The 24,655-nt window shown below is 41.4% G+C and overlaps 1 protein-coding gene across 2 annotated transcripts; it reads right to left on the bottom strand.

The window, feature by feature from the left end:
- Positions 1-1,197: 1,197 nt before the first annotated feature.
- HDAC11 (histone deacetylase 11) lies at positions 1,198-23,135 on the bottom strand. Of its 2 annotated transcripts, none has more exons than XM_053989447.1 (10): positions 23,056-23,135; positions 21,535-21,683; positions 19,425-19,525; positions 15,519-15,635; positions 13,491-13,533; positions 13,267-13,343; positions 11,996-12,058; positions 10,029-10,125; positions 7,121-7,299; positions 1,198-3,096 (listed from the first exon to the last, which is right to left on the bottom strand). In XM_053989447.1, coding segments are annotated over exons 1-10 (1,071 nt in total). In that variant the 5' UTR covers positions 23,058-23,135; the 3' UTR covers positions 1,198-2,853. The 2 variants fall into 2 exon arrangements, with proteins under 2 accessions (XP_053845422.1, XP_053845421.1); XM_053989446.1 differs by lacking the exon at positions 23,056-23,135 and adding an exon at positions 22,761-22,887.
- Between the last annotated feature and the right edge of the window lie 1,520 nt (positions 23,136-24,655).

Below are 24,655 nucleotides of genomic sequence, written 5' to 3'. Positions count from 1 at the left end.
GCAGTGCAGAATAAAGAGATTTACATATACACATATCAACAGTACTTTCCTCTTTAACTCCCACACAGTCGAACCCAGACTTCAACTGCCTCTGCTTGTGTCTGTAAAGAAATACTGAGAGATTGTGCATCTTGGTCATCTGCAGCACAGCTCTGCACTTCATGAGAAAATACTCAAAGCAAATGTAAACAGATGAAATGGCTTTTAACACTAAAATGGTTTGGTGAAATGTAGATCTATCTTTTTTATAAAGGTCAAACCAATTTTCCTCCGGAAACCTCTTGCCAAAAAAAAAAAAAATATTTTCTAGGATTTGCAGCCTCTCTCTCTCCCTCCATGAGTTATTTATTGGTAGTTCAAACACTCTTCAGCTGTCAGACTCCAGCTCCTCAGCCCCTGACATGTCTCTAGCTCCTGTATAATTTTTGTGATAGCCTACATGACCAGCCATATTTACAGTCCATTTATAAACAGCTCATGATTAATAATTGCATCTTTTGAAAGCATTGTGCACCGATTTATTCAGCTACCAGAGATGACTGCAGCAGAGGAACCCAATTCAAGCACAGAATACCATATATATATCTGGTAAGATAAGGAACTTTTAAAGATAAAATTCCACACACAGTGTTCTTCCTTTTCTGTATTAAGGCACCAAATTTTTGAAAATATGAAGGAGTGGTGTGTTTTCCAATTGTAACTTTACAATGAACACTGAAATGCAGTCAATGTGTCTGCTGCTTATCAGAAATTTCACAGGTGAGCCTGAGAGCCAGCAGGCTCTACTGCAAACATTCAGCTCTCTGAAAAGATACTGATTTATAAAAAGCCTCTAAAACTACTGCAGCCTTCTCAGAAGCTCAGTTACCAGCTTAACACCTCTAATACTAAAATACTTTGATTAGGACTAACAAGGTAGGTAATGAATTAGAACTTGGGATTTAGAAAGTGACTTTAACCTCTTATAATGACATCTTTAAAAGTATTTGGACACAAAACTTGCAAGCTCTTTTCAAGGAGTCACCACTGAACTCTCAGAGAAGTTGTTGACAAACCTTGTACAACTCATCCTTGAGACTCACTGTAGTTTCAGACACATTTTAAGTATGAAAAATACATCTTCTTGTCTTTTCAATAAACTGCTCCAGTCAAACTTTTTGACAGCTAAGATCATGTGAAGTGACAAGAAGTCAGTCATCATTTTCCAACATAATTTTAATCTCCACTGAGGGGAAATTATAGAAACATGTTAACACAGACAGCAAATGTTTGGGGAAAGACCATATGGTGCTATGATGGGGGTTTAGTTCATAGAAATGTAATCTAGAATTTTATAAAAATTATATGAAAGAATAACAACATCTTTCAGTAATGTCAAACAGTATAGAAAAAATAAATCTCAACCTTAGTCATACTCTGATGGTCCTTCTAGTAAGAAATTTAAAAGTGTTCTTTAATCCCAGTGTAGCAACTCAAGCTTAGTGCAATAGGTCAGATCTGGCTTAAAGCAGGTATTTACAGCAGTTGTGCAATTCATACAATGGACAAACCCCATGATCTAAACATGAATACTAAATGAGGTAAGTATTAGAAATAGAATTAAACATTCCTTAAACAGCTTACACAACAACTCTACTACAAGGAAAATCCTGGTGCTCCCTCACAGGACAGCACCAACCTAAACACAACATAAAACTTGTAGTACAAATCAGTGAAAGTTATAAAAGCTCTTGCAAAATATACAGTTTAGTACATTTACAACCCACTGCTACAAATAGTACCTAATGCAAAATATACCAACTTGAACAAAGCCAAACTTCCCAGGTAGTGCAACTGAATTTGCTTTGAATACACTATTTTGTTCCAAATTCCTCCTAAAAGCTCCATATAAAGTTAGCACATTATCTTTATGTAGAAATGTCACTGCATTCCTCGATGAACAAGAAAAATGAAGGACTTGCTTACCAACTATGACTGCAACTAGAAGTACCATTGATCTCTGAGCCAGTGAAAAACAGCAGGAGCTGGGGAAAAATAATTTAAATCTACTCCTCACTGTTTAGTACATGGCAAGCTGGCAATAATAAGATAGCCTATATTTCTGCATAGTTTTTTCTGCAGGGTTGCTGAGAACTGTAAGATCAGCTTTCACTGGACTGTAGTTTCTCTATCTGTGAGTTACAGTGCACAGGAACTACTGCCTGTCACATGCAGAGCTCATTTGGAACACCAGACTGGTAATGGTGAGCCCTTATGGCTCATTTGCATATGGAGCCAAAGGTGTTTCATATTCTATTTCACAAGGTGTTTATGAGCAACATTTAAGTCACTATCAACAACAGGAATAAACTATGAATTTACTAAACATTCCTTCTCACTGCTTTGGCTTCAAAGCCTAAACAAACTGCCCTGGCTTTTACAGTATTGCACTTCCCTTTAGTGTTAAACTGACAGCTGAAGTCTGCACAGAACTCGTTTTATAACAGTATTTCAATTTAAAAAGCAATAAATAAACTGCAGTATTTTAAAAACCCCACAAAACAGTAGCTTTAGTCCATATTCCTCCCACCTCAGACCATGCTGCACCATCTGAAACAGGTCTGGGATAGTCTTTGGATACCAACTGCATAGTTCTTCCAACATAAGACACCCCCCCACCCCATATCCATACTTCTTTAATCAGAGAAGCAAATTAAGCTTTCTACAGCAACATTAGACACAAAGACAGTATCCTTGAGTGCATATTTCAATTAGTTTAAAAGGATGTGTTGCCTTAGCTCAAGATAAATTCATGAGACAGACAGAGTTACTCTGTATTGCCTCTGGGTTATGTGACCAACATTCAGTGACCTGTCACTGCAGTGACAAGTTGCTGAAGTCCCTGGCAGAGTCTCTGACCATGTGAGCCAGGCTGGGACTCCCAAGAGCACAGGCTGGGCGCTCCCTGCCCAGGAGCCCCAGGCTGTGCAGGTTGAGGATGGAGTCGGCGATGATCCGCGCCGTCCTCTTCTGGTACCCCCCAGATGTCACCATCAGCACGGGGACCCCGCGGCTCCTGGCAGCCCTGAACACCACCTCGTCCCTCTTCACAATGCCCTGCAAGGTCACCACAGGAAAAAACAAGTGATAGCAACATGATGCTTCAGTTCTAACCTGTGGTTTATGGATTTAGGGTATTGGATGCTTGCTAAGTGTTTAAGCCTTACAGCTTACAGTAGCAATTAAAAATTCACTTAGAAGTCCTGTTAGCTGCTTTGCATGCCTAATCATTAAAAGAAAACCCCAATCACAAAAACCCTCAGCAAATCAAACATCCTTGGCTTGTTTTAGAGGACACAGCAGATAAAAGTCTTTAGTACAAATTCCTACAATTCCAAATCAAAAGCCATGAACTCTAAACTGATTGCAAATTTGACACCTATTTCCCAAGTGAGGAATTAAGACTAGGAAAGACTCTCTGAATTCACAATGCTTTAATTTGTGCTCAACTTGCACAGCACCGTCTGTCAAAAGTTCAGTAACTTGATCAAAATTTCACAATCCTACAGAAAAGCCCAAAATTCAAATGTAGTTTTACACATTCACAATCACTGGCTGAATCTTAAGTCCCAGTTTCTGCAATAAGAGCCTGCGGTTAGTACAAGAATCTACAGCTGAAGGGTATATGTAAGCATGTAAGCAATAGCAAATCCATAAAATGTAAGCAATGGCAAACCCATAAAAAGAAAATAAATTCTAAGTAATTTCTAATACTAAGAGAAGGGTATGGAATTGAAAAAAATAACAAAGACTGCTGACCAAGAGGTGCTGGACTGTCATTGAATCCAGGCAAGAGCAGAGCGTGAGTCTTCTGGGTTTGAAATAAGCACATGAGAGTGAAAAATACTTCAGGAATGAGTGAGAACAGAATTAAACTCTACTTTTGTAAAAGCAGAATTCCAGATACATGCAATTCATTAGAACTCCTCAAAAAAAAAAAAAAAAAAAAACAAAACAAAAAAAAAAAAAACCCCAAAACAAAAAAAAAAAAAAAACCAAACCAAAACAAAAAAAAAACCAAAAAAAAACACAAAACAAACAAACAAACAAAAAAAACCCAAAAAAAACCCCCAAAAATACCCAAAAAACTTGCAACACAACTTGTTGGGGAAGATGAAACAGGAAAGCCTTATAAATATGATTGCCTGGCAAAAGATTTTGAGAACATGGAAACTATAAGCGAGATTGAAATGAAAGCAAGCTTTGAGATACCAAGCCTTGGTTACTGAACAACTGGAAAACAATGGCATGGCTGGCTGAAGGCAATCCCCTTTTGATGAAACAACACCCTCTGCTTGCAGACAGGTCCAAGGGTCAGAGCAGACCCTACTAGCTTGGCAGAAGGGGTCCAAAGAGTAGTTTTTAGGGTTTAAAATGTAACACAGTATGGTAATGTAATCATTCTTACAGGCTGTATGTAAATGCTATAGGATTTGTATCTTGTACTAGATTGGTTAGTGAAAATTAGAATATTCATCACAGAAGAAGGTTTATGGTATTGTAACGGGAACTTCCCTCCCTTGCTCTTTCAGCTCTCTTTTGGCCTGCCCCGAGCTGTGGCTGGCAGCTCCCAGCAGGGCCCTGCACCCAATCCCTTTGCAATGAACCGCGAGTTCCAAGCCCTGGCTGCAGAGACCTCTCGTCTCCATCCGTCCTGACCGTCCCACCCACCGCTCCTACAGCAACCGACAACAGCTTACAAGGGACAGCTCCACACTTCAGTAACTGCAAAGCTGCTGAAGGGAAAAGGCATCACAATGCAATCAAATACAAAACCAAAAAATTCAATGAGAAGCAGCAGCAGAAGTGTTTCAAAATGAACATGCACTGCTCAGACTGGTTACAGGAAGAGTGGAAGAGCATCAGGAAATAACACCCTGCCATTAATTAGACCACAAACAGATGGTAAAGGGAAAGAATAAAACACAAATGTAGCAGAAAAAAAGTATCACGTAAAACCATCCAAGAACATTGTTCACTGCACAGTCTGACACAGCCCTGGGAAAGCACAAATGAACAGTAAGACAAAGGAAACTGAAGAATTCTATTAGAAACAGATCCTTAAAGGAAGCAACAGAATCACAGGACGAGCTGCAGGGCCCTGGGGACCCAGCAGTGGATACAGCACTATTATCCCACACCAGAACTGGAAGCAACCCCTGCTCTCAGGAGCCTCACTGCTTCAGCAGCTCCAGGGGGAGCCTGCAGGAGCTGAGGGGAAAACATGGGCTTTTTCCCACATTTCTGTGGAAAACAAGAGCCTGGCACAGCTCCCACTTCCAAACAAAGGGAAGAGGGACTCAGCTGATGCACCACAGGCTTTTTTACAGCCTCATGAACCAGGAAACCATCACTCAGAGCACTCTTAGGAGCCCCATTCTGGGAACAACTAACACTGCAGCAGGAGCTTAAAATACAAATGACATCTTCAGGAGCAGAACTGAAGTCTGGACTGAGGACCTTTGAAGGGAGGGACTGTGTAGGCACGATGCCTTTCCAGCACTGGGATTTCAAGCCTGCACACCAGAGACAAGAACCCCTTCAGAGGTGTCTGCCCTCAGAGCAGACACTAAAGGCCTGAGCTCCCTCCAGCTGTGCAGAGAATGCCTTTCACCTGTTCTCATGGCCAGGGAAGTTGCTTCACCTTTCTTCCCCCATCCTCACATTCTGTGTCTGCACAGAACCCAGGAAACTACAGCAACTCATTTTTCTTGGCAGTTAACACTGCTCCTTATCAAAGTGCAGAAATTTGGAGTTTTTTGAAGGCAAATCCAAGGTATCTCCCTATTACCAAGCTGCCACTTCACCTCCCTTGGTTGCCACTGCTCTCCAGAGGGCTCTGATTCACCCAACACCTCACACCTCAGGCCATTTCCTCTCCAAGGTCCCAACCAAGTCCAGGCCCCTTAGCTCTTTCTTCATGCAAGAGAACTGAAGAGAATTCAAACTGAACAGATCAAGTGGGGGCTCAAAGAGCAGAATCTGAGAGCTCACAGATCAAACAACCACTCTTCTGTATTGATCTGGTGGCCATTAAAGAGACCTAAATGTGAAACAGGACAGAGATAGCACAGAGGAACTGTCAGAGAAGGAATCACAAAAACCCATGAAGGAAATAAGAGGACTGTAAATTTTTGCTTATTTTAAGAAAAGCAGAAAGGTGAAGACTTCTATGAAACTTTTCAGAATAAACCAAAATTTGAGGCTGGTAGCAAACTGGGGAAAGTAAATGGTATCTAAAGAAAAAGATCAAGAAAAGGAAAATAACTGTTCATTTGTTGAGAATACACAGCCAGGCTGCACAAAATTGTAATAACTGTTATAACCATGAGGGTAGTTTAAAACAGCTGGGAGTGCTACAGAAGAAATTAAGTGTAAGATACACATGGGGGGCAGGTGACAAAAGAAATACATTGCAAAATGGGTCATGTGAGGGGAAAAAAAGAACCACAGAAAGAACAAACCAAGCAGGGAAAATAGAAGTCAGGTGAAATGTGAAAATATATGTATCTCTCTGGTTACACTGGTTACTCTCTGGGTGTTGGCAATCAGTGTATTTTAGAGAGAAGATGAATGATACTGGAACAGGCACCAGAAGAACAAAAATATTCAGAGTCAGGAGAGACAAGAAGGAAGAGATGTTGCCGCAAGCCCCCAGCCAAGTAATAATTAGCATTAACTCCATGATTGCAGAAGGCTGATCAATCACTTCATTATACTATACCATCACCCTTACAGCCAGCCTGATACACTCAGACCAGATTGGTCAATCAATCCAAACACCATCCCCAGTGACCAGTCAAGAAATCACCCTTTGGTAAACAAATCTCCATGACACATTCCACATGTGCACAACAGCAGGTACAGCAAGTGAAGATAAGAATTGTTTCTCATTCCTTTCTCTGATCTTCTCACAGCCTTCCCCAGGAAAATGCCTGGGAAAGTTGTGTTTTCTCTCTGTGGAGAGAGCTGCTGCCACAAAAAGAAGGGAGAAAAGGCCAGGGAGATGTGTGTCTGTGCCAGGACAGCGCTGTGCCCTCCCTGCAGCCCTGGGGAGGCTATGCTGCTGCAGCTCACCTACCTGGGGGGAAATGGCCAGGCCTCCCAGGGGATCCCCGTCCAGAATGTCAGTGCCAGCATTGTAAACAACGATGTCAGGCTTGAATTCATTCAGGGCTCCCTCCACGTGGGTGTGCACCTTCTGCAGGTACTCGGTGTCCTCTGTGCCCCACTCCAGTTCCACTTTGCGTTTTATGGCACCTGAGGGACGACAAAGTAAGCACTGCTCAAACAAAGCATTGCTCTGAAAGAAAATGCACAATTTAGGTAAGCAAGCAAAAAAAAATTACATTTCTGGAAGCTCTCTCAATACACTGCATTTTCACAGAAACATTAATTAAAGGAAACTATTCAACTGCTTGTTTTCTCAGCAAATGTAAAGCACAATGACCTTGAAAAAATTCCATTGAAGAGAAAATTAGATGCAGGACAAAAAAAATAATCTGAGATGCAAATGGAAAAGGTTATTGAAAAACAGCTGATCTGCAAGTCCAGTTACCAATCAGCAGAGAAATCATAAAGAAAATTTTTAACTTAAAAGTAACCTAAATAAAGCATAAGGCAAAGAAAACACTGAACTGCTACTGCAGAGGAAACAGCTGGGGGAAAAGCAAGATAAATATTACTGAGGAATTATGAAGATGTTTTATTTTTATCACAACACTCAAAACTTCACAGTAAGGGATCATGAATTTATGTGAACTGTTTTATGAATATATAACAAGATTCAGCTTTGCCCCAAGCATTTTCAATTTAATGTTCTTACCCTGTAATCCTACCAGCAGAGCAAGTATCAATTCTTAATTTAAATCAAATTATTTCTAATGCTTCTAATAAAGCAATAGAAGTAGAAACTGAAGGCTGAGAAGGTAAAGGAAAGAAACCCAAGGTTATGCAGCTGAGATTTGGGTGCTTTTATGGAGGGATGTGTGACTCCACCTCTGAATTAAGCAAAGCCATGCCAGAGCTGTTCCAAGGCATGACTTCTTCCTCACACTAAATGATGTGGAGTCTCACATCTTAAATATGGATCCAGCCCCCACCAAGTGTGCAAGAATACCCTCAATACAGAATGACAATTACTCTTGTGATTACTGCCTTTTGTTCTGCTTTTCATCTTTGTTCAGCATCAGTGAAGCTTTTCTTTTTCATCGTGTTATTTTATATTGCATTAACATTAGTTTCAAATGTTTTTGCTTCTTTATGGTTTCTCAGGTTTCTCAGTTTCTTTCCTACTTACCCTTTAGTGAACCAGTCCTATTCCTCAGCCCTCCTTTTTCCTCCCGTGTAATTCCACACTGCTTTGCCCAGAGACTCAATATGCTTATGGCTTAGCATTGGCAAGGTGAGCTGCTCTCTTTTCTCCCCTCCCTAATGAAGCCCATGGGGCAAAAAATGTGTTGAAGAGGTTCCTGCAATAAAACCTGGAAAAAATGGGCAGGAAGTCCAAGGAGACAGTGATCAACTGGAGTTTACCCTAAGGATCCAAAATCTCATGTTCAAGCCTCTGTCCCTCTGCAAGGAGATTCCCCCTGTGATCCCATCTCTTCCTGGTCACCTATTGGAAAGGGTTTAAGGGACTTAGCCACAAAAATCCTATTGAGACATTCTTATGCAAAGTGCAAGGAACTACATATTCACATGGCTCTGGCCCAACTCTGTGCACCTCATCCTTCATCTGCACAAAGGGAATGCTGGAATTCAGTGTGGTACTGCAGCTCAGTGCTTCAGACTTGCTAACAAGGACTGACTCTGTTTTGGTCTTAATCCATCTGTTCAAATGCTGCCATGTGATATATGAATAAAAGGATGCTTTTCTTGGGGGAAATTCCCCCATATTTGCTTGCAATATTTGCATATTTGCATGCTTCCAGACATGGTGTGCTTTAAATGGTCATTTTTTAGCTTAAAACCTTGAAGTACTACAATTCTTAGTATTTTTATTAGTCAAAAGACAGCAGTGAAATGCACTGCACATAACTCTTGTCAAGAATCCAAATGAAGTAGGTTTTTCAGAACAACAGCATCACTGAAGGAATCCAACAGCAGAACCACTCCCCCAGCACCCCCTGCCTCAGTGAACAAATTAAGCGTGTAATAAATGACATTGTAACAGAATCAAAGACCAAATGAACTTGGGGCTTTTGCATTCCAATTTAACCATTATCAAAGTCCCACTAATTAATTGTGGCAGGTCACAAGACAAAACAGACACATCACAGCAGGGATAAACAAATCACAACCAAACCAAATCAAGCACCAACTCTTAAAGTGGGGATGACAGGGAAGGGGGAAATCCCCATCCCTGCAGGGATTTAACAGTGTGGATGTGGCATTTAGGGACACTGGTCACTGGTGGCAGTGCTGGAGAAATGGTTGGACTCAACCTCAGAGGGACTTCCCAACTTTAAGTTCTATGGTTCTGTTCCAGGACTTGCTCTGCTTCCTACCTTGTGACACATTCAGATGCAGATTGTTTCCTTCATGCTTATCAAACAAGTTCTACTGGCAAGGCAACACCTGAATATGTTATAACTTCACTCTCAAAAGAACATGAAACCTTTTTACTCAGTATCAGCTAATCCTCTCATAAACGTAATGCAAGCCAAAGATGATAATAACTCTCTTCAAATCAAAGGATTATTCAACTTGCTGCTCCAAGATCTGAAGTGGACTGCCAACAACATCCACTGACACCTCCCCACACCCTGCACTCCAAAATGTCATTCCTGAAGTGAGGGAAAACACTGCAGCATGAACACTATTATGATATATCACAGTGAGCAGTGAAAATGATGTGAAATTAAAAATCGTTAAAAAAAGAAACCTAGGTAACAGTGTTGCAAGGAAGTTTAGTAGTAAATAAAGAAGTTAGGTAACAACACAGTAGGTCTGGTACATTTGGGAAGATGAATTTCAATAATACTCACGTTTAGCAAAACCATCACCAGGGTAAATATATCTATTGTATGCATCCATAATATAAACCCGAGGATCATCCATAAAGTCCCTCTCATGGCCATTTCCCTGAAGGAAATTTACAGTTAGCTATTCCTAGCATGCCAAAACAAAATTAAATACATTGCAAATTCTAGAGTCATTAACACTACAGAAGTTCTAATATTCAGAACTCCTGTGTCATTTTCTTATTTATAGTCCTGGAGATTATTTTGAGGTGTGCAGTTTTGAGGGGCTTGACAGGATCAGTCTGAAGACTGCAGGTATTACCACAAATAAAATCCTTGTCTCTCTGAAGGTAATTTGCATGGATCTCATTACACATGTAAGAAAAATAAGCTAAAATCAGAAGCTAATTGTCCTCAAGAGCATCACAAAAACTGTGACCACCAAACAGATCTATCATCTTCCAACTGTGCAAGAAAAAGTCACTTTCAATTGCTGCAGGAATACTGAGTATTCTTATGTAAGAATTAATGAATAAATAAAGCAGATTACAGCTCTCCTGGTAACTCAAGCCTTAGTGAAGCAACTATTCCCTGGAAAAATTACAAACATTAACAACCCAACAGCTTAACACCAGAAATTCCCCACAAAAAATTGTACTGAGTGTGAAGAGGGATGCTCGAGAGAAAACTCAGGTTTGGAATGGCTCCCCCTCCCCATTTCTGAACTTAAATACTATTCTTTTGCCTCTCACTTATTTTCACTAATATAAACATCATTTTACCACAGCAATCACTAAGATAATTTTGTTCAAATCAGTGTATCATAAAGGACCACAGCCCCTCTCCCTTGAATTCCACTTGAAGTACAGAAACAGACATTTCCATAGATACATCTGCTGTAATTCCGTTTTTATGATGACAAGTGGCAACTATTTATTTCTCCAGCATCTTTGGTCCACAAAGAAACGATTCATGCACACAAGCCTATGAATATGAAAGCCTCTGGGGGAACCATTTCCTTATGAGAGGTGCAACTCACCATTGCACTAAGAACTGGAACAGTCACAAGATGAGAGTATCTGCATCCTTAAACAGGATCTGCTGAGTTACTTCAGACACCTCTCATCCCCCAAAGAAAGGAAACAACAGGTGTTTTAATGTGCACACTGAGACTACCAGCACATCTGAAAACCAAAATACATTCCAAGAACTTTTCAAAACCAAACTACCCCCATATAGCACAAAACAAATCCACTGCCTGACAGAGAGGCTGAAGACAACCATGAACACAAAACATCTTTCTACTGCATAATCTGTGTCCTGATATCATGGTGATTTTAGGACACATAAGAGAAATGAGACAAGATTAAAAACTTGCAGCCATTAGGCTTCCTCAGTGCCTTAGAACTGTGTAAGAATGGTTTCTTTACACATAATAAATCACCTGAAATGCCTCAGGTTGGACATCACTTTGGTGCATTAACTGCCTTGCTAAAAATACCATTTCTGTCCTTTCAGGATTTATTTTGCAAATCCCACCAAAGCTGAAATTTGATCTCAGTACCACAGTAAATCACTCCACCAGGTGAAGAGGGATGGATCCTGTACTTCATTAGCCTGAAGCTAAGCTTAAAATTAAACCAATGAAGGTCAAATCCTTCCCCTGCAGAGGCTGCTGCTGCAGTGACCAAGCATTGGGAATCAGCTGGGATTGTGTCTGGAGAGATCCTTGTTTCTCACAGGAGTGCAACACAGCAAGGTTTTTACATGCAGCCACATGATGGAGCTGCAACTCAGGTTAATTTTATTAAACTGGCTTAAGAACCTTTTGGGCCATAAAATCATTGAAGGATCAACTCTTCACAGTTTTTCATCATCTCTGATTAACTTTCTATTCTGTGATTTCATATTTGTATTAAAAAGAGGTGTTTATAATACACTTTTATTCCAAGCAAAACATCTGCAGCATTGAATACAGGTACACTACTCACCTGATGGGCATCCAGATCAATAATTGTGGCTCTAGACACTCCTTGTACTCTCTCAAATAAGAACTGGATATATAAGCAAGGAAAAACATGGAAAAATTTATGAAGTTAGGTGACAGATTGAACTGGAGGCTCAAAGATTGCACAGTGCATGACTGTTGGAATTTGAATGTAGGGCACATCTATTTGTTTCAGTCACCAAATAAACTGAGACATGATTCTCATACATTTAATATTACATCTCATTATTTGACATAAAAAGATGATTTTTATTAAAATAAAACCCCTATATCTTTCCACCAGATAAAAGAAAGAGGCCAGGCCCATCCAGGGATCACACAGCTGATGGTGACAGCATCCAACTGCAACAGCCTAAAATTCAGTGTTTAGGAAAAGCTGCCGTAAGGACTGCATGCCTTAGAGCCACTTTTAGTGACAGAATTAATTTCTTATTCTATCTGGGAAGAAAAAAATGGCTTTTACTTCTTTGAGTCTTAACTTTGCTGCTAAGTTACCATCTTTAATATAGACATAGTAAAACCCAAAGAGTTTGTACGAACTGTCACCCACTATAATTTCTCAATCTGTATTTAATGGTAGGTGAAAAAAGAACACTGTGGATTACTTTTCTGCAAATTACCATGTACAGAAATTAGGATGTTATGTCACATGGTGTGCTGCAATCATTAGAGCTCTTTAGTGTTTGATTATTACTGATACTTTATAAATACTCTAGTATACAAATATACCATAGCCCATATGATAAAAATAAGCCCTGATTGCAGAAGGCTCTTACTCCAGCCATTCAACAGCTAAATACTAAATGTATTCATTCCCATTTGGTGACTGTTTTGGAGTCACTCACATTTTTATTCATGAATCTGAACCAGTCTGAGCCCTGTACGCTGCAGTTTGATTCAGAGAGGGGATTTTTATCTCTGCATTTGTCATGAATGTCACCACTGAAATCAATGTGGAATGTCCAGGTTCACCTGCAAGACCACGAGAATTATCTCTGAGGATATCAGAAATCCATCTGGTTTGATTTGGAGTGTTTTTTGCAAGATAAGATTATCAATGCAATTACACTGATGGCTATTTACCTTGATAATTCTGACCCCTGCAACTCATCAATCCCACTTTACAACTCTCCAAATCCCCACTCCTGCCCATCTGGAAATGGCTTCATTTTTCTCCTATTAGGACGTAAATTAGTGGATTTCTCCTCCATTTGCACAAACAGCAGAAAACAGTGGTTTAAGAGCAGTTCTTACCTTGATGGCCAGTGTGATGTCAGCATATGCACAAAATCCTCCCCCTTTGTCACTGGAGCAGTGATGGAAACCACCCCCTGAACAGGAAAACATTGAAGGGGTGAAAAGCTACATACTAAACAAAACCCAGATACTAAAAACATTGATGGGCTTTGCAAAGAGATGTAAATGAAAATCAGATGCTTTTAACATATTATTTAAGGTACCACTGAATTTGTACTCACCCACATTGATGGCCCAGCCTCTATCCACAGCAAGCTTTCCTGCCTTAAAAAAAATTACAGTTGGAATTCCATAAATGAATGAGGGAACACTTAATTTCTGCTCCCACCCCAAATCACTCCTGGCATTCTGACATGCCCGTGCAATTTTCAGATCTTTTGCCACTGAACCAGATCCCTGAGTTCAATCCCTAACTAAACTACCCTCAGCATAAGGAGCTGAAAGAGTATTTGCTATTCATCTGTATTTCCTTCTCTGGCAGCTGGAAAAGGGAAAGAGCAGTGCTGGGAAGTGTAAAAAATAATGAAGAAGCTCCTGATGTCCTTCCTGTTCATGAACTAATAGAGGAATGTAAGCTCAAAATCCTGGAACACAGACATAAAAAAGCATCGTTCCAGCTGGGGATGGGACTAGACAAGTGCTCCATTGTGACGTGTCCTGGTACTTCTTCTAACTTTTATATGACAGAACATGCAAGGTATAGATTATTATTGATCTTTTCCCCTCCAGTACAAGAAAACCATGCCTGTATCTCTCCTTTGAACTCAACTGACATTCAGGGAACGAAAAGTATTGACAGAAAAGAGACACACAAGGCTTTTAACTGAAAATCCTGATGGTTTTGGCCAGGAAGAGTCAAACAAGCATTTAAGTGCAGCATTCCTTAACTGGTCTGTTAAAGTAATATTACTTTAACATATATAATATATTACTCGTTACAAGTGGAAAAAAAAAAAAGGGGAGATAAAACATTTAAAAACTTATTATTTTTTGTCCGTAGTCATGGAAAGAAAATATTACACATCATATCCAAAAAGAAGTTTGTACAGTTATGAAATCTTTATAACCAATATTTACATTTGAGCAGTTTTAATTCAGTACTAGGACAACTATTGGCATGGTAAACATGATCCTGCTATGACCATGCCAACTTATACAAATTAGATCTTGGGGAAAGATTGCAGTTTCTGAACTATAAAACCCATTAAGTCCCAGGGAGAACACATTATCTGTGATTTATCACACTTCCTAGGGACTCCTCACCAAAACTCAATCTTCCCATATTGCTAAAATATCATTAAAAACTAGAGAAACTCAACAGGAATTTTTGTAATAAACAGGCCCATCAGGAACACCAGAAAATTGCACCTCTGACTTGTACTGTATAAATTTTATTGTCTGATGAATCAAAATTGCTTTTAAAGTACATTCCTGTTTCCTCATAATGAAAAAAAAAAAAAGGTAAAAATAACAGCACATAAGCTCAAGATGAATTCCAAAGTGCAAGATGAATCCCAGGAGTGGCATCTGTGTTTCAGGAGCCGTAAGAAAAACCAGACCATTGGTAGGTGCCTCCTCTAGCTCAGCACATTTCTAACTGGGAGTTAAAGGTAACACAAGCACAGCGAAAAACATCACCAACGTTGAGAAAAGTATTGCCTAGCTGGAACCAAGCTGAAAGAGGCTTCACACACACTGAGCTCCTGTCAAGAATATCCAAGGCAGAGCATCAGGAAGCTCTAAACTCTTCCCAAGTTCCTCTCTCAGACCATTGCCTTCATTCCTGTGACAATCTTGCAGTGACAGCATGGCTGTAATGAGAGGAAACTCCACAGGTCCCTGCTCTGAGTGACAACCAAATACTTTTAAGCACCTTGAACTACATGAAATTCTTTCTCCCTCCTCCTCCCCATCTCTGCTTTTGCCAGTTCATGCCTACTGAAGGAGGCAGCACTTTTGTTACCTGGCCTATCACCACAATCCAATACACCTAAAGACTTATCCAGAACCCAGCAGGTTCTTTCAGAATTCAAATCCTTGAACAGTCCTTAAAAAAAGTTGGTTTAATTTTTGTATTTCCCAGCCTAACTCACCTTTGACATCTAGAATCTGCAATAAACCCTGTTCCTGTATCTGGCATGGCAGCACTGTCCAAGGTTGACAATCTCAGTTATATAAACACCACAAGAGATTTACAGTGTTTGAGGAGCAAATTTATACATGATAAGAGTGGATCAAGAGCACCTTACCATTATTGTTCCTCCTGTCTGGGTTCGTAGAGGTTTCAGAACTTTTCTCTGAACAATGAAATTGGGAAGAAAGGCAACTGGTGGAATTTCTGTGATTGTAGCCACAACAAATGACCACTGCAAAGGGGAAAAAGAGAATTCCAATTAATTTATTGTGGTTTGATGATGACACTTAGCTCTCTCATTAGTTGTTATTTACTGAAAAGGTGCTCACAGGTCCTTAGGAAGAGTTTTAGTATTTTTAGATGGAAGTGACCACACCAGCTCTTATTAGTGACCTCTAAACAGGTTCATCCTCAAGTTTTTAACTATGAGAATAATCACTTTCCAGATTTTAGTATCAAACTGTATTAAATCAGCAATTTTTTAGGAAGGTAGTATTTCAGAAAATAAAATATCCCTCAGATTAGGAGGAAGAATTATAAAATGCCCTTCAGCTACACTTGGTATATTGTTCAAACCTAAAATATCTATTCCTGTGTGGAATTAAAAGGATGTATCAAGGAGAAAGCAAACACAAACAAACAGACAATTGAACTAAGAAGTTCAAACACTTAAGTGAACACACAGTACAAACTTTAGCATAGAGAATTGATTAAAATTCATTTAGCATATTAAACACTTCTGAAAAATGTTTCAAGGAAACATTTTGTTCAAAAGTCTTCCAAGGTTAGAACACAAAATATTTGCAATATGCAAACGCTTTTTTTTGCAAACACATTGATTACTTCAAAGAACTTCCACTAACACTGCTACCAGTGATAACACTGCTAAATATATTTCAAAGCCTCAGTCACAAGCAAGAATATACCTGTCCAACCAGTACTGAAACACTGAGGGACTGAGGAATATGACTTGCCACGATGTACAAAGAGTCTGAACAGATCCTATTTTCTGTAACGTTAGGAACTGTAATGAGACTGAGAGCATTGGCTGCCCCATTCCTCAGCTGTTCACAGCTGGCAGCATGTACAGGTGGGCAATTTGAACCAAAGGCAATCACATCCCCATCTCAGGGTCCTCTGATGCTCAAAATAACTTTTCAGTTAGCAATGCTTCAATTACCAGGCACTACTGGGTGGGTGAAGGGGTGGCATTGTTCATCAACTGCCTAAGACCTAACTATATTCTCCCAACAGTTAATTTCAAAATCTCTCTACTTTTATATTTGCAAGACTTTATTCTGTTACCATCTTATCAGCTGTCCATCACAAGGTGCTTTAATTATTTTTTAGTACAGTCAATCTTGATAAAGCCCCTTTGCAAGACATTTTAGCTTTTGAACAAACACATTATTAAAAACTATATTCAATCCTGTTGTTCTAAAATGGAAATGAAAAGGTCACATTTGGATAAAAAATGAATTTGACCTCAAATGTGAACGATAATCACACAAAGTTTTAACAAAGTTTAAAATAAGATTAACGTCAACAGGGAGAAGTGGTAGCAATCATGACTCAAATCACCAATTATGCAGCTGCAGGTTTTTAAGTGAAGGTGAGAAGTCCAGGTGTGGTGGGAATTTTGGCTCCCAGGCTCACTGGTCACAGCTGGGGCCATTCCTGTTGCCACCCCCTGCCCACACCTGGGCCTGAACTGGGATTAGTAATTCCCAACAGATGGGGAAGTCACCAACTGGGAGCGAAGTCTGGGGCTTCAAGAAGGCAGCTACAGATGAAGGGAAATGCTTCTCCACTTAGTAACTGAAAATCTGTGGATTGTTTTATGCTTTTTTTCTTCAGTGTGCTGGTTTTGTTTTCCAGCATTCCCCATAACAGATTCCCAGACCAGCTTTATCCTCAGCATTTGCATTTCAGTGTTTGCTCACATTTGTTACTACAGAACTTCTCATAAATAAAAAGGGAAAAGCACAGTCAGAAACTGGCTCTAACCTCATTGCCTACCTCCTTCCCAAAGGTCAGAATGCTGACACACAAGAAATGCATTATTTTACATAACACTAGAAAAAGACAGCAAGTGGAAAAATACTGCAAGCAAACTACCCACAGTCCAGTCATTATCTTGGAGATCTAAATTCTTCAGAGGAATAACTGAGGGGGAATCACCTCAATTCAAAAGGCCAGACTTTGTTGTGAGGACTGAGCAGGGAAACAGGGAGACCCTTCCTGCCAATACAGACCTAATTTCTAGCAACAGAAGTAGCTTGTGCACACCTTTTTGTTTCTCTTCTGCCAAGGCTCAGCTGGCCTTTCAGCTGCTGCTAAGACACCAATCACCACCTACTCTTGCAAGTGTAGGCAATTTCCTACCAAATTCATGTTCAGATTTTAAATGAACACTCAAGTGATCCATTATTTTAGGAGACCTGGGCATTCTGAAAAAGGCAAGCAACTTTGTAGTCTTTCCAGCTGATGTAATACAAAACTATACCATTTATACCTATTTGTCTGGATTTAAAAGAAAAATAGCACAGTAGACTTTGGATAAGGCAATAAAGAGCTTTCACAGGGCTTTTTCATGTCTAGGACATTATTTTGCTTTTGCAACTAAGCACTTTTATCTTTGCTGCTTGGCAGGAATCTGCTGGGGTGACCAACACAACATCTTCCAGTTCCTACACTTGCAGGGAATACTCTCTCAAGAAAAGGGGGAGAGGAGACACCCAGTTAATCCCATCTGGATAGACACAACAGTGCTGGTCTTCACCACAAGACGCAAGTTATACAAGTGAAGCCATCCCACAGGTACTAAAAATATTATTATGGCATTCCAATCTGAGCTATGCACATTAAACCCCGCTTCAAAGAAGTGATTCAGTAAGAAGAGGTGGGTGTTCTATGGAATTAAAAGTTCAATATCAAGAATAGCTGCAATAATATCAAATCTAATGATGCACGAAATTGCATGTAACTTCATAGCACAGAATGAAGAAGCATAAGAGAACTCAGAAAAGCAGTTAAGAGTGAAAAAGTTCACAGAAATAACAGATCATTTATACAGAAAAATAAAGCATTCCAGAAATAGCAATCCAAGGACTCTTCCACTGTGGAAGGGCATGGGTGACTCAAAATAACTTCTTTTGAATTATGAAATGGAAGATTCTTTTTTCTTACAAATTCATTCTCTGCCCTCCAAGCAGAGTTGCCAAGTAAAAGTAATGTCACCTGCACTCATCTACTACCCAATTCCACCCACAGATGACTGGATAGATTCAGAACCAGAAATCTCACATGTTTATGCTTTACAGCTACACCAAAGTTAAACAAACAGACGTTTCCTTTAGAAATATACAAGGAATGTTCTTCATCCCCCCTGCAGTGCTGTGTGAGCTGGCTCTGGAAACCTTCACGACAGATAATGTGCTTGGTTATGCCCTTACACTGATCTTTCAAATCTCTCCATATTCCACTGATCCAGGCAGTCTGACTATGAAGCCAGTACTTCCCCTCAACAGACTGACCACAGAACCCCTACACACATGCTCTGTCAAGATTACATAACCCCATACAGCAATCTCTGCATTGGAAAACATCCAACAAAGTACCCCCATGTTAGTGGTTTCTATTGTATTTTCAATTGCAGAACTGTATTTTATCAGAGTACAACAAAACTTACACTGCTCAACACTAAAATCCTAGCACTAACAAGAATATCACTGACATCTCAGACATTCTAATTTTGCCTATGTTTAATTTCCCTGAAATATCCTTTCAGGTCACCTATTTAATCAGGTCACCTATTTAATATTTTACCCCTCTGTAGTGTGACATGCCCAATATTTCTGTGGTTTTCTTTCAACAGTCTCAATAACAATGTAGTCAATGTGATCAACAGATACCATTCTATATCTGTAAGGCTGATTTAAAACAACTGTACAAGACATCCACTGCCTTTGACACTCACTCTGGACAGTTTGCAGGAAAAACATATGAACAGGTACAGCACCTTTAATTTATTAAGGTAGCGCCTGGTGTGAACAACCAAGAGATCTTCATCAGTCGCCTCCCGTGCCTGCACAATCAAGTCATCTGCAATTAGTTTTTCTTCTGCAACAGGAGAGAAATAAAAATTGGTGTTGTACAGCACTGCTTAGCTCCCCATGTCCCCCCCTCCAAACACTGCTCTGACCTCGGTGTGGTAACTTCCTCTCTCATGTTTATTGCTGGAATGACTTTAGGTTGCTCAGAGTTTGCAAGTTTTCCAAATACACCCCCTGTGTCACGGGCAAGCTGTTCAGGTAGTGTGTATTTGAGAAATACTGTGTACAGAAGTTTTCAGAGTGTGCTAAGATCATGGGAAGTTCTTCTCTGAACTGAAAGGACAGACAGGCAATGACAGAGGATGAACATACACTGGAATTACACAACTCCTCACAGTTTAGGGCTTGGTATACTGGTGAAATCTTGGTGCTTGTACCATCACATAGCCACCTTTATTTTAACATGCTTTAAGAAATCCCACAGTTTATACTAGGATTTAATCCACTAAATCATAGAAGAATAAAGTAATAAATCTAAATTCCAAACAAAGTAATGGCTTGGATGTTCACAGAAGCAAGTAAGCTTAATTAGGATATTTCTATTACCTCCTACCTCAGTCTAATGTCAAGAAAAAACAAAGAACAGCTATTAATTCTTTTCCTTAGAAACTGAAAGATTATTTTAAAACTTAGTTTTATAAGAGCAAGTTCCTCCAAGAATTCAGAATGAGCGCATGTGATCACTACAAACAACAATTATAAGGAATCTTCCCAGGCAAATTTTGATCTTTAATTGCTGCACAGCTGTAGCCTCCTAAGCCTGTACCTCTTCTTTAATTTTATACTTGGAGGAGAAAGAAAACAACTCTGAAAAGTGAGAGATTTTGCTCTGAATTGCTATACAAGAACAGCACCTGCAACAACATTTGTTTTGGCAAGCTTCTGTTTCTCCTGACTGAGGACTGAGGAACAATTCATTCATGCACTGGTGTCAAACAGAGCCAAACTGCTGCCAGCTTCCTTCTCCAGGAGGAAGGGGCTCTGGAAAGATGCTCACTGCTGATCTGCTCAGCGATAAGGCACAGGGGAGGGTCAGCTGTTGCCAGGAATTGCTACACAGCCACACCAAACCAAGTGCTCTGGGGCATCCTGGGGCTTCTTCCTCCTTTCAAAGGACAGTAAAACAATTGGGAAAACTAATTTTCTGTGAAAGCCTGAGACACTTGAGAATAGACATGTCACAGAAAAAGAGCTGGAGGAAAAGGCTTTACACAGACGAAACAGAAAGGCAAAAGTTCTGATTAATTAAGAAAACTGGAGTGGAACGCAACACTAAATTATTTAAGGTTGGTAGAGGAAAAAGCCAAAACTCGGCTACTAAGTTATTAGAGTGTTAAAATTATTTGACCTCAGTTAGAAGAATACAAGTCAGCTTGCAGTGGGAAGGGCAATCCTGAACTGCAAAGGATCATCAGCTGAACGAGTCATTAGGACCACATAAAAAGAGGCCTGGCTTTGGGACAACCAACAGCCTTTGTCCTGGAAAGAGAAAAAGCCTTTTTTTTTTTTTAAAGTTCTTGCTTTAATTGAAGAAATGCCAAGATTTCACAGGCCCTGATCCTGCCCCTGGTTCTTACATTTCCATCTCCTTAATGTATTTCCTACAAATGGTTTAAACAGCAATAATTAGAAGCATCATAAAAAGCTCTGCCTATACCAGAAGGGCCTCAAAGCTCTTACCAAACATTATCAGAGCAATAGGATGAGGCTGCTAAAGAAAGGACTGAAGTGCTACAGCTGCACTTCTCCCTCAGCCTGAGGAGCTCTGTGTGCAGTCCAACTTGAGTAAGTAAGTTACACCTGCAGCAAACCATCATTAACACCTGGTGTTTCACCAGCCACAGGAATGCCCCAGCTCCTGCTACACCAGGTGTAAAGGCAGGGAAGCACAAGTCTATAGGAAGCCACACACTGCAATTCAGGTCTGGTAAGCCCAACACAAGTCTGTACTAACCATGTAATTTTCTTTAGATTTTGTGCAAATATTGGTTTAAGAGGCTTCTGTTATGTTTTTACCTTTCAAGAAATTGATGACTTTCCCCCATTTCCCTGCATCAAAGGGGTGCAGCTTCTCAAGTCCCATGAAGGTGATGTTGTAGTCTGGGGAATACACAATGGGCCAGCATCCCAACGGGGGGTCCTCGTACAGCTCCGTCCTGTGAGGCCTTGGCAAGCAAACACAAACCAGTCACTACTTCAAACCCATTTACCAGTTTGACACTGAAGGCTCAAGTTACAAATTAGCCCTAATATCGATTTTGTAAATCTTAAAGATGGTATTTCCAACAGAAAAATGGCAACGTTTGGTTCTCCTTGTCTTTCCAGGTGTGTCAATCAGCACCTCTACCTTCAAAGGTGCACCCAGTTTGTAGACAACATAACCTTCATTACCTGCATGACTAGACTCCTATTTTAAATTCTGTACCAAAACACAAACCACAATGCTTCTAACAACAGAAGCTTGGAAAGATTTCTACGCTCCTTTCCTAGAAAGCAACAAACCATTTTGTGACTGCCTGAGCAAACCAGTAAGCCTTAGGTTTTTATTTGCAGAGCACAGAACCGAAGGACATACTCTTAACTCCAGATGTCACACCTGTAACCCTTAACCAATACTTTCCTTAGCCTCCCCCTCCAAATCATTTTATTTTCCCAATACCAGGAAACACAGCAGAGCCAGCTCACAGGCCTCCTTCACAAGCCATTCACAAACCCAGGAATGTTTATTAAATGCTCTGTGTTTACAAACACAAACACCAATTGTCTGTGGACACCTGTGTGCACACGTGGGTCAGCAGGACAAACCAAGGCTCAGATGGGATTCTGTGTTCACACTTAGCCTATTCCACCACCTGCTGGTTGCCTTCTGTGCCCCAAACTCCACGTCACTGGAGAGACGAGATGCCGAGACCTCTCCTGCTCCCCGAAATTTAAAATATGGAAAAGGTTATGCAACATACTGTGCAAGACACAAGGGTCTTTTATCAGGTGAACAATACAAACAGAAACACCCCTATTTCCAGCCCGAACATGTTCCAAAATGCCCTTTCAAAACCCTGTTAGAAGCAACCCAAAGGAAACACGAGGACAATGGAGGTTTCTCACCAGAACCCGCAGCCCAGTGCCTACACACCACCCACACTGCGAGCCAGGGCCCCCCAGACCCTTCCCTCGGCCCTCCCCGCGATACAAGGCGGGCCCTGGGGAAGGTGCCGCGACACCCCTGGCTGTGACAGCGGGACCTGGAGCCTCGGCTGAAAAACAGGGGCATTTCTCCGGAGCCCGGGGTGCCCGCGGCGGGACACCGCCTTCCCAGCGGGACACCCCGTTCCCAGCGGGACTCCTCCCGCCGGGGCGGGGCCGCGCCCGCGGGGGCTCCGGGCGCTGCCGCAGCCCCAGCCCGGCCCTGCGGCCCCGAGGCCGGGCAATGCAGGCCGGGCCCTCCCGCCGCTGTCCCCAGAGCCGCCGCTGTCCCCGGTGCCGCTGTCCCCGGTGCCGCTGCCCGGGCCCCGCTGCCGTCCCCCTGCCCGTACTCACATCCCCGCCTCCGCCGGGCCGCGCAGGGAAGGGGCGGCCCCGGCGCGGCCTCGGCTCCGGCTCCGCCCGCGCGGGGCGGGCGCACGGCAACACGGGCGGGGCCGGCTGCGGAGCGCGGGCGGGGCCGCGCTGAAGGGGGCGAGCGCCGGCTCGTAGGTGGATCGGCGGGCTGTGCGCCATGGGCCGCGCAAGGCAGCCTCGGACGGCGCTTGTAAAGGGAGCTGGGAGGTTGCAGGACAAGCCGCTGGGCTAATGTTGGGGGGGCTAGAGAAACGCAACGTCAAGGGCCTCATGGCCTTCTGCGCTAACGGTATCTTTGGGTAGGAAAAGACCATCCTCGCTGTGAAATAAAAGTAACAGTTCACACCATTTGTTCCTACTAGGTCTACAGCAAAATGGGGAAAGCAAAGGTGAAATAGTGATCCTACCTAACAGCAGCGGAACTGCTGGTGATCTTGACAGGTCAGGGGCAACATCACTGAATTCAGGCACACAAGAGTGTTGAGTCAAAACCCCATTTCTAAGCATAGTTAACTAATCCTGCTTGAATATATACAAGTGTTTCTTACACAGTTGTACAGCTAAATGAATAATATGATGAAAAACAGTCCATCAATAGGAGCAGTATCTATGAATCCCAGGATAAATGCCCAGAAGCACTCTTTTCACTGGAGGAGTAATATCTCTTTATGAGAATCCTTGATAAATGCCTTTTTTCTTAAAATATGCTGGCTTTGGCTTGGCATTCAGTTTTGATGGATGCCTGGGTTTCACCTTGGTATTTATTTAGCAGCAGGAAACTGTTACACCATGAAAACATTCTATTGCTTAGACATTATCTTTTAATTAACATTTATTTTGTTCTACTCCTTTGTGTGCTCACCTCAGTATTCCTCCAGCATATTTACCTTTTCTTCCTTGTTCCTGACTACTTGGGACTTAATTAGAGTTTGAGTATTTGGTTAACAAGCTACAAACATAGCTCGTTCATGTTTTAAGCCCTTCAGGGGGCTTAATTTCTACTATGTTCTTATTTCGTTCTTATTTATGCTTTTGCTTAAATTAAAAATCCACTGACAGACTAGTTTCCATGTTTCTTGGATGTCTTAAATTGTTTTGGAGCACTTCCAGGGATGGGGACTCCACCCCTGCCCTGGGCAGCCCAGTGCTTGATGATTCTTTCCATGAGGAAATTCTTCCTAATATCCATCCTGGACTTTCCCCTGCACAGCCTGAGGCCGTTCCCTCTCCTCCTGTCCTATTCCCTGGGAGCACAGCCCGACCCCCCGGCTGTCCCCTCCTGTCAGGAGCTGTGCAGAGCCACAAGGTCCCTCCTGAGCCTCCTTTTCTCCAGGCTGAGCCCCTTCCCAGCTCCCTCAGCCGCTCCCGGTGCCTCAAAACCCTTCCACAGCTCTGTTCCCTTCTCTGAACACACTCCAGCCCCTTGAGGTCTTTCTTGTCCTGAGGGTTCACTGCAAGAAGCTGTGAAGTTCTGTGATGGTTAAATCACTTGAACATGATGAATGGTGAAAGAGGATAAGGGATTTTTCCCTATCAAGAAACAGTGAAATTATGGGCTAAAGTCAGTGCTAGCAAATTG

This window comes from Vidua macroura, chromosome 13, assembly GCF_024509145.1.
Source record: "Vidua macroura isolate BioBank_ID:100142 chromosome 13, ASM2450914v1, whole genome shotgun sequence".
NCBI lineage: Eukaryota > Metazoa > Chordata > Aves > Passeriformes > Viduidae > Vidua > Vidua macroura.
Note: the sequence above shows the minus strand (reverse complement) of the source record. Positions and strands in the feature narration are given on the sequence as shown.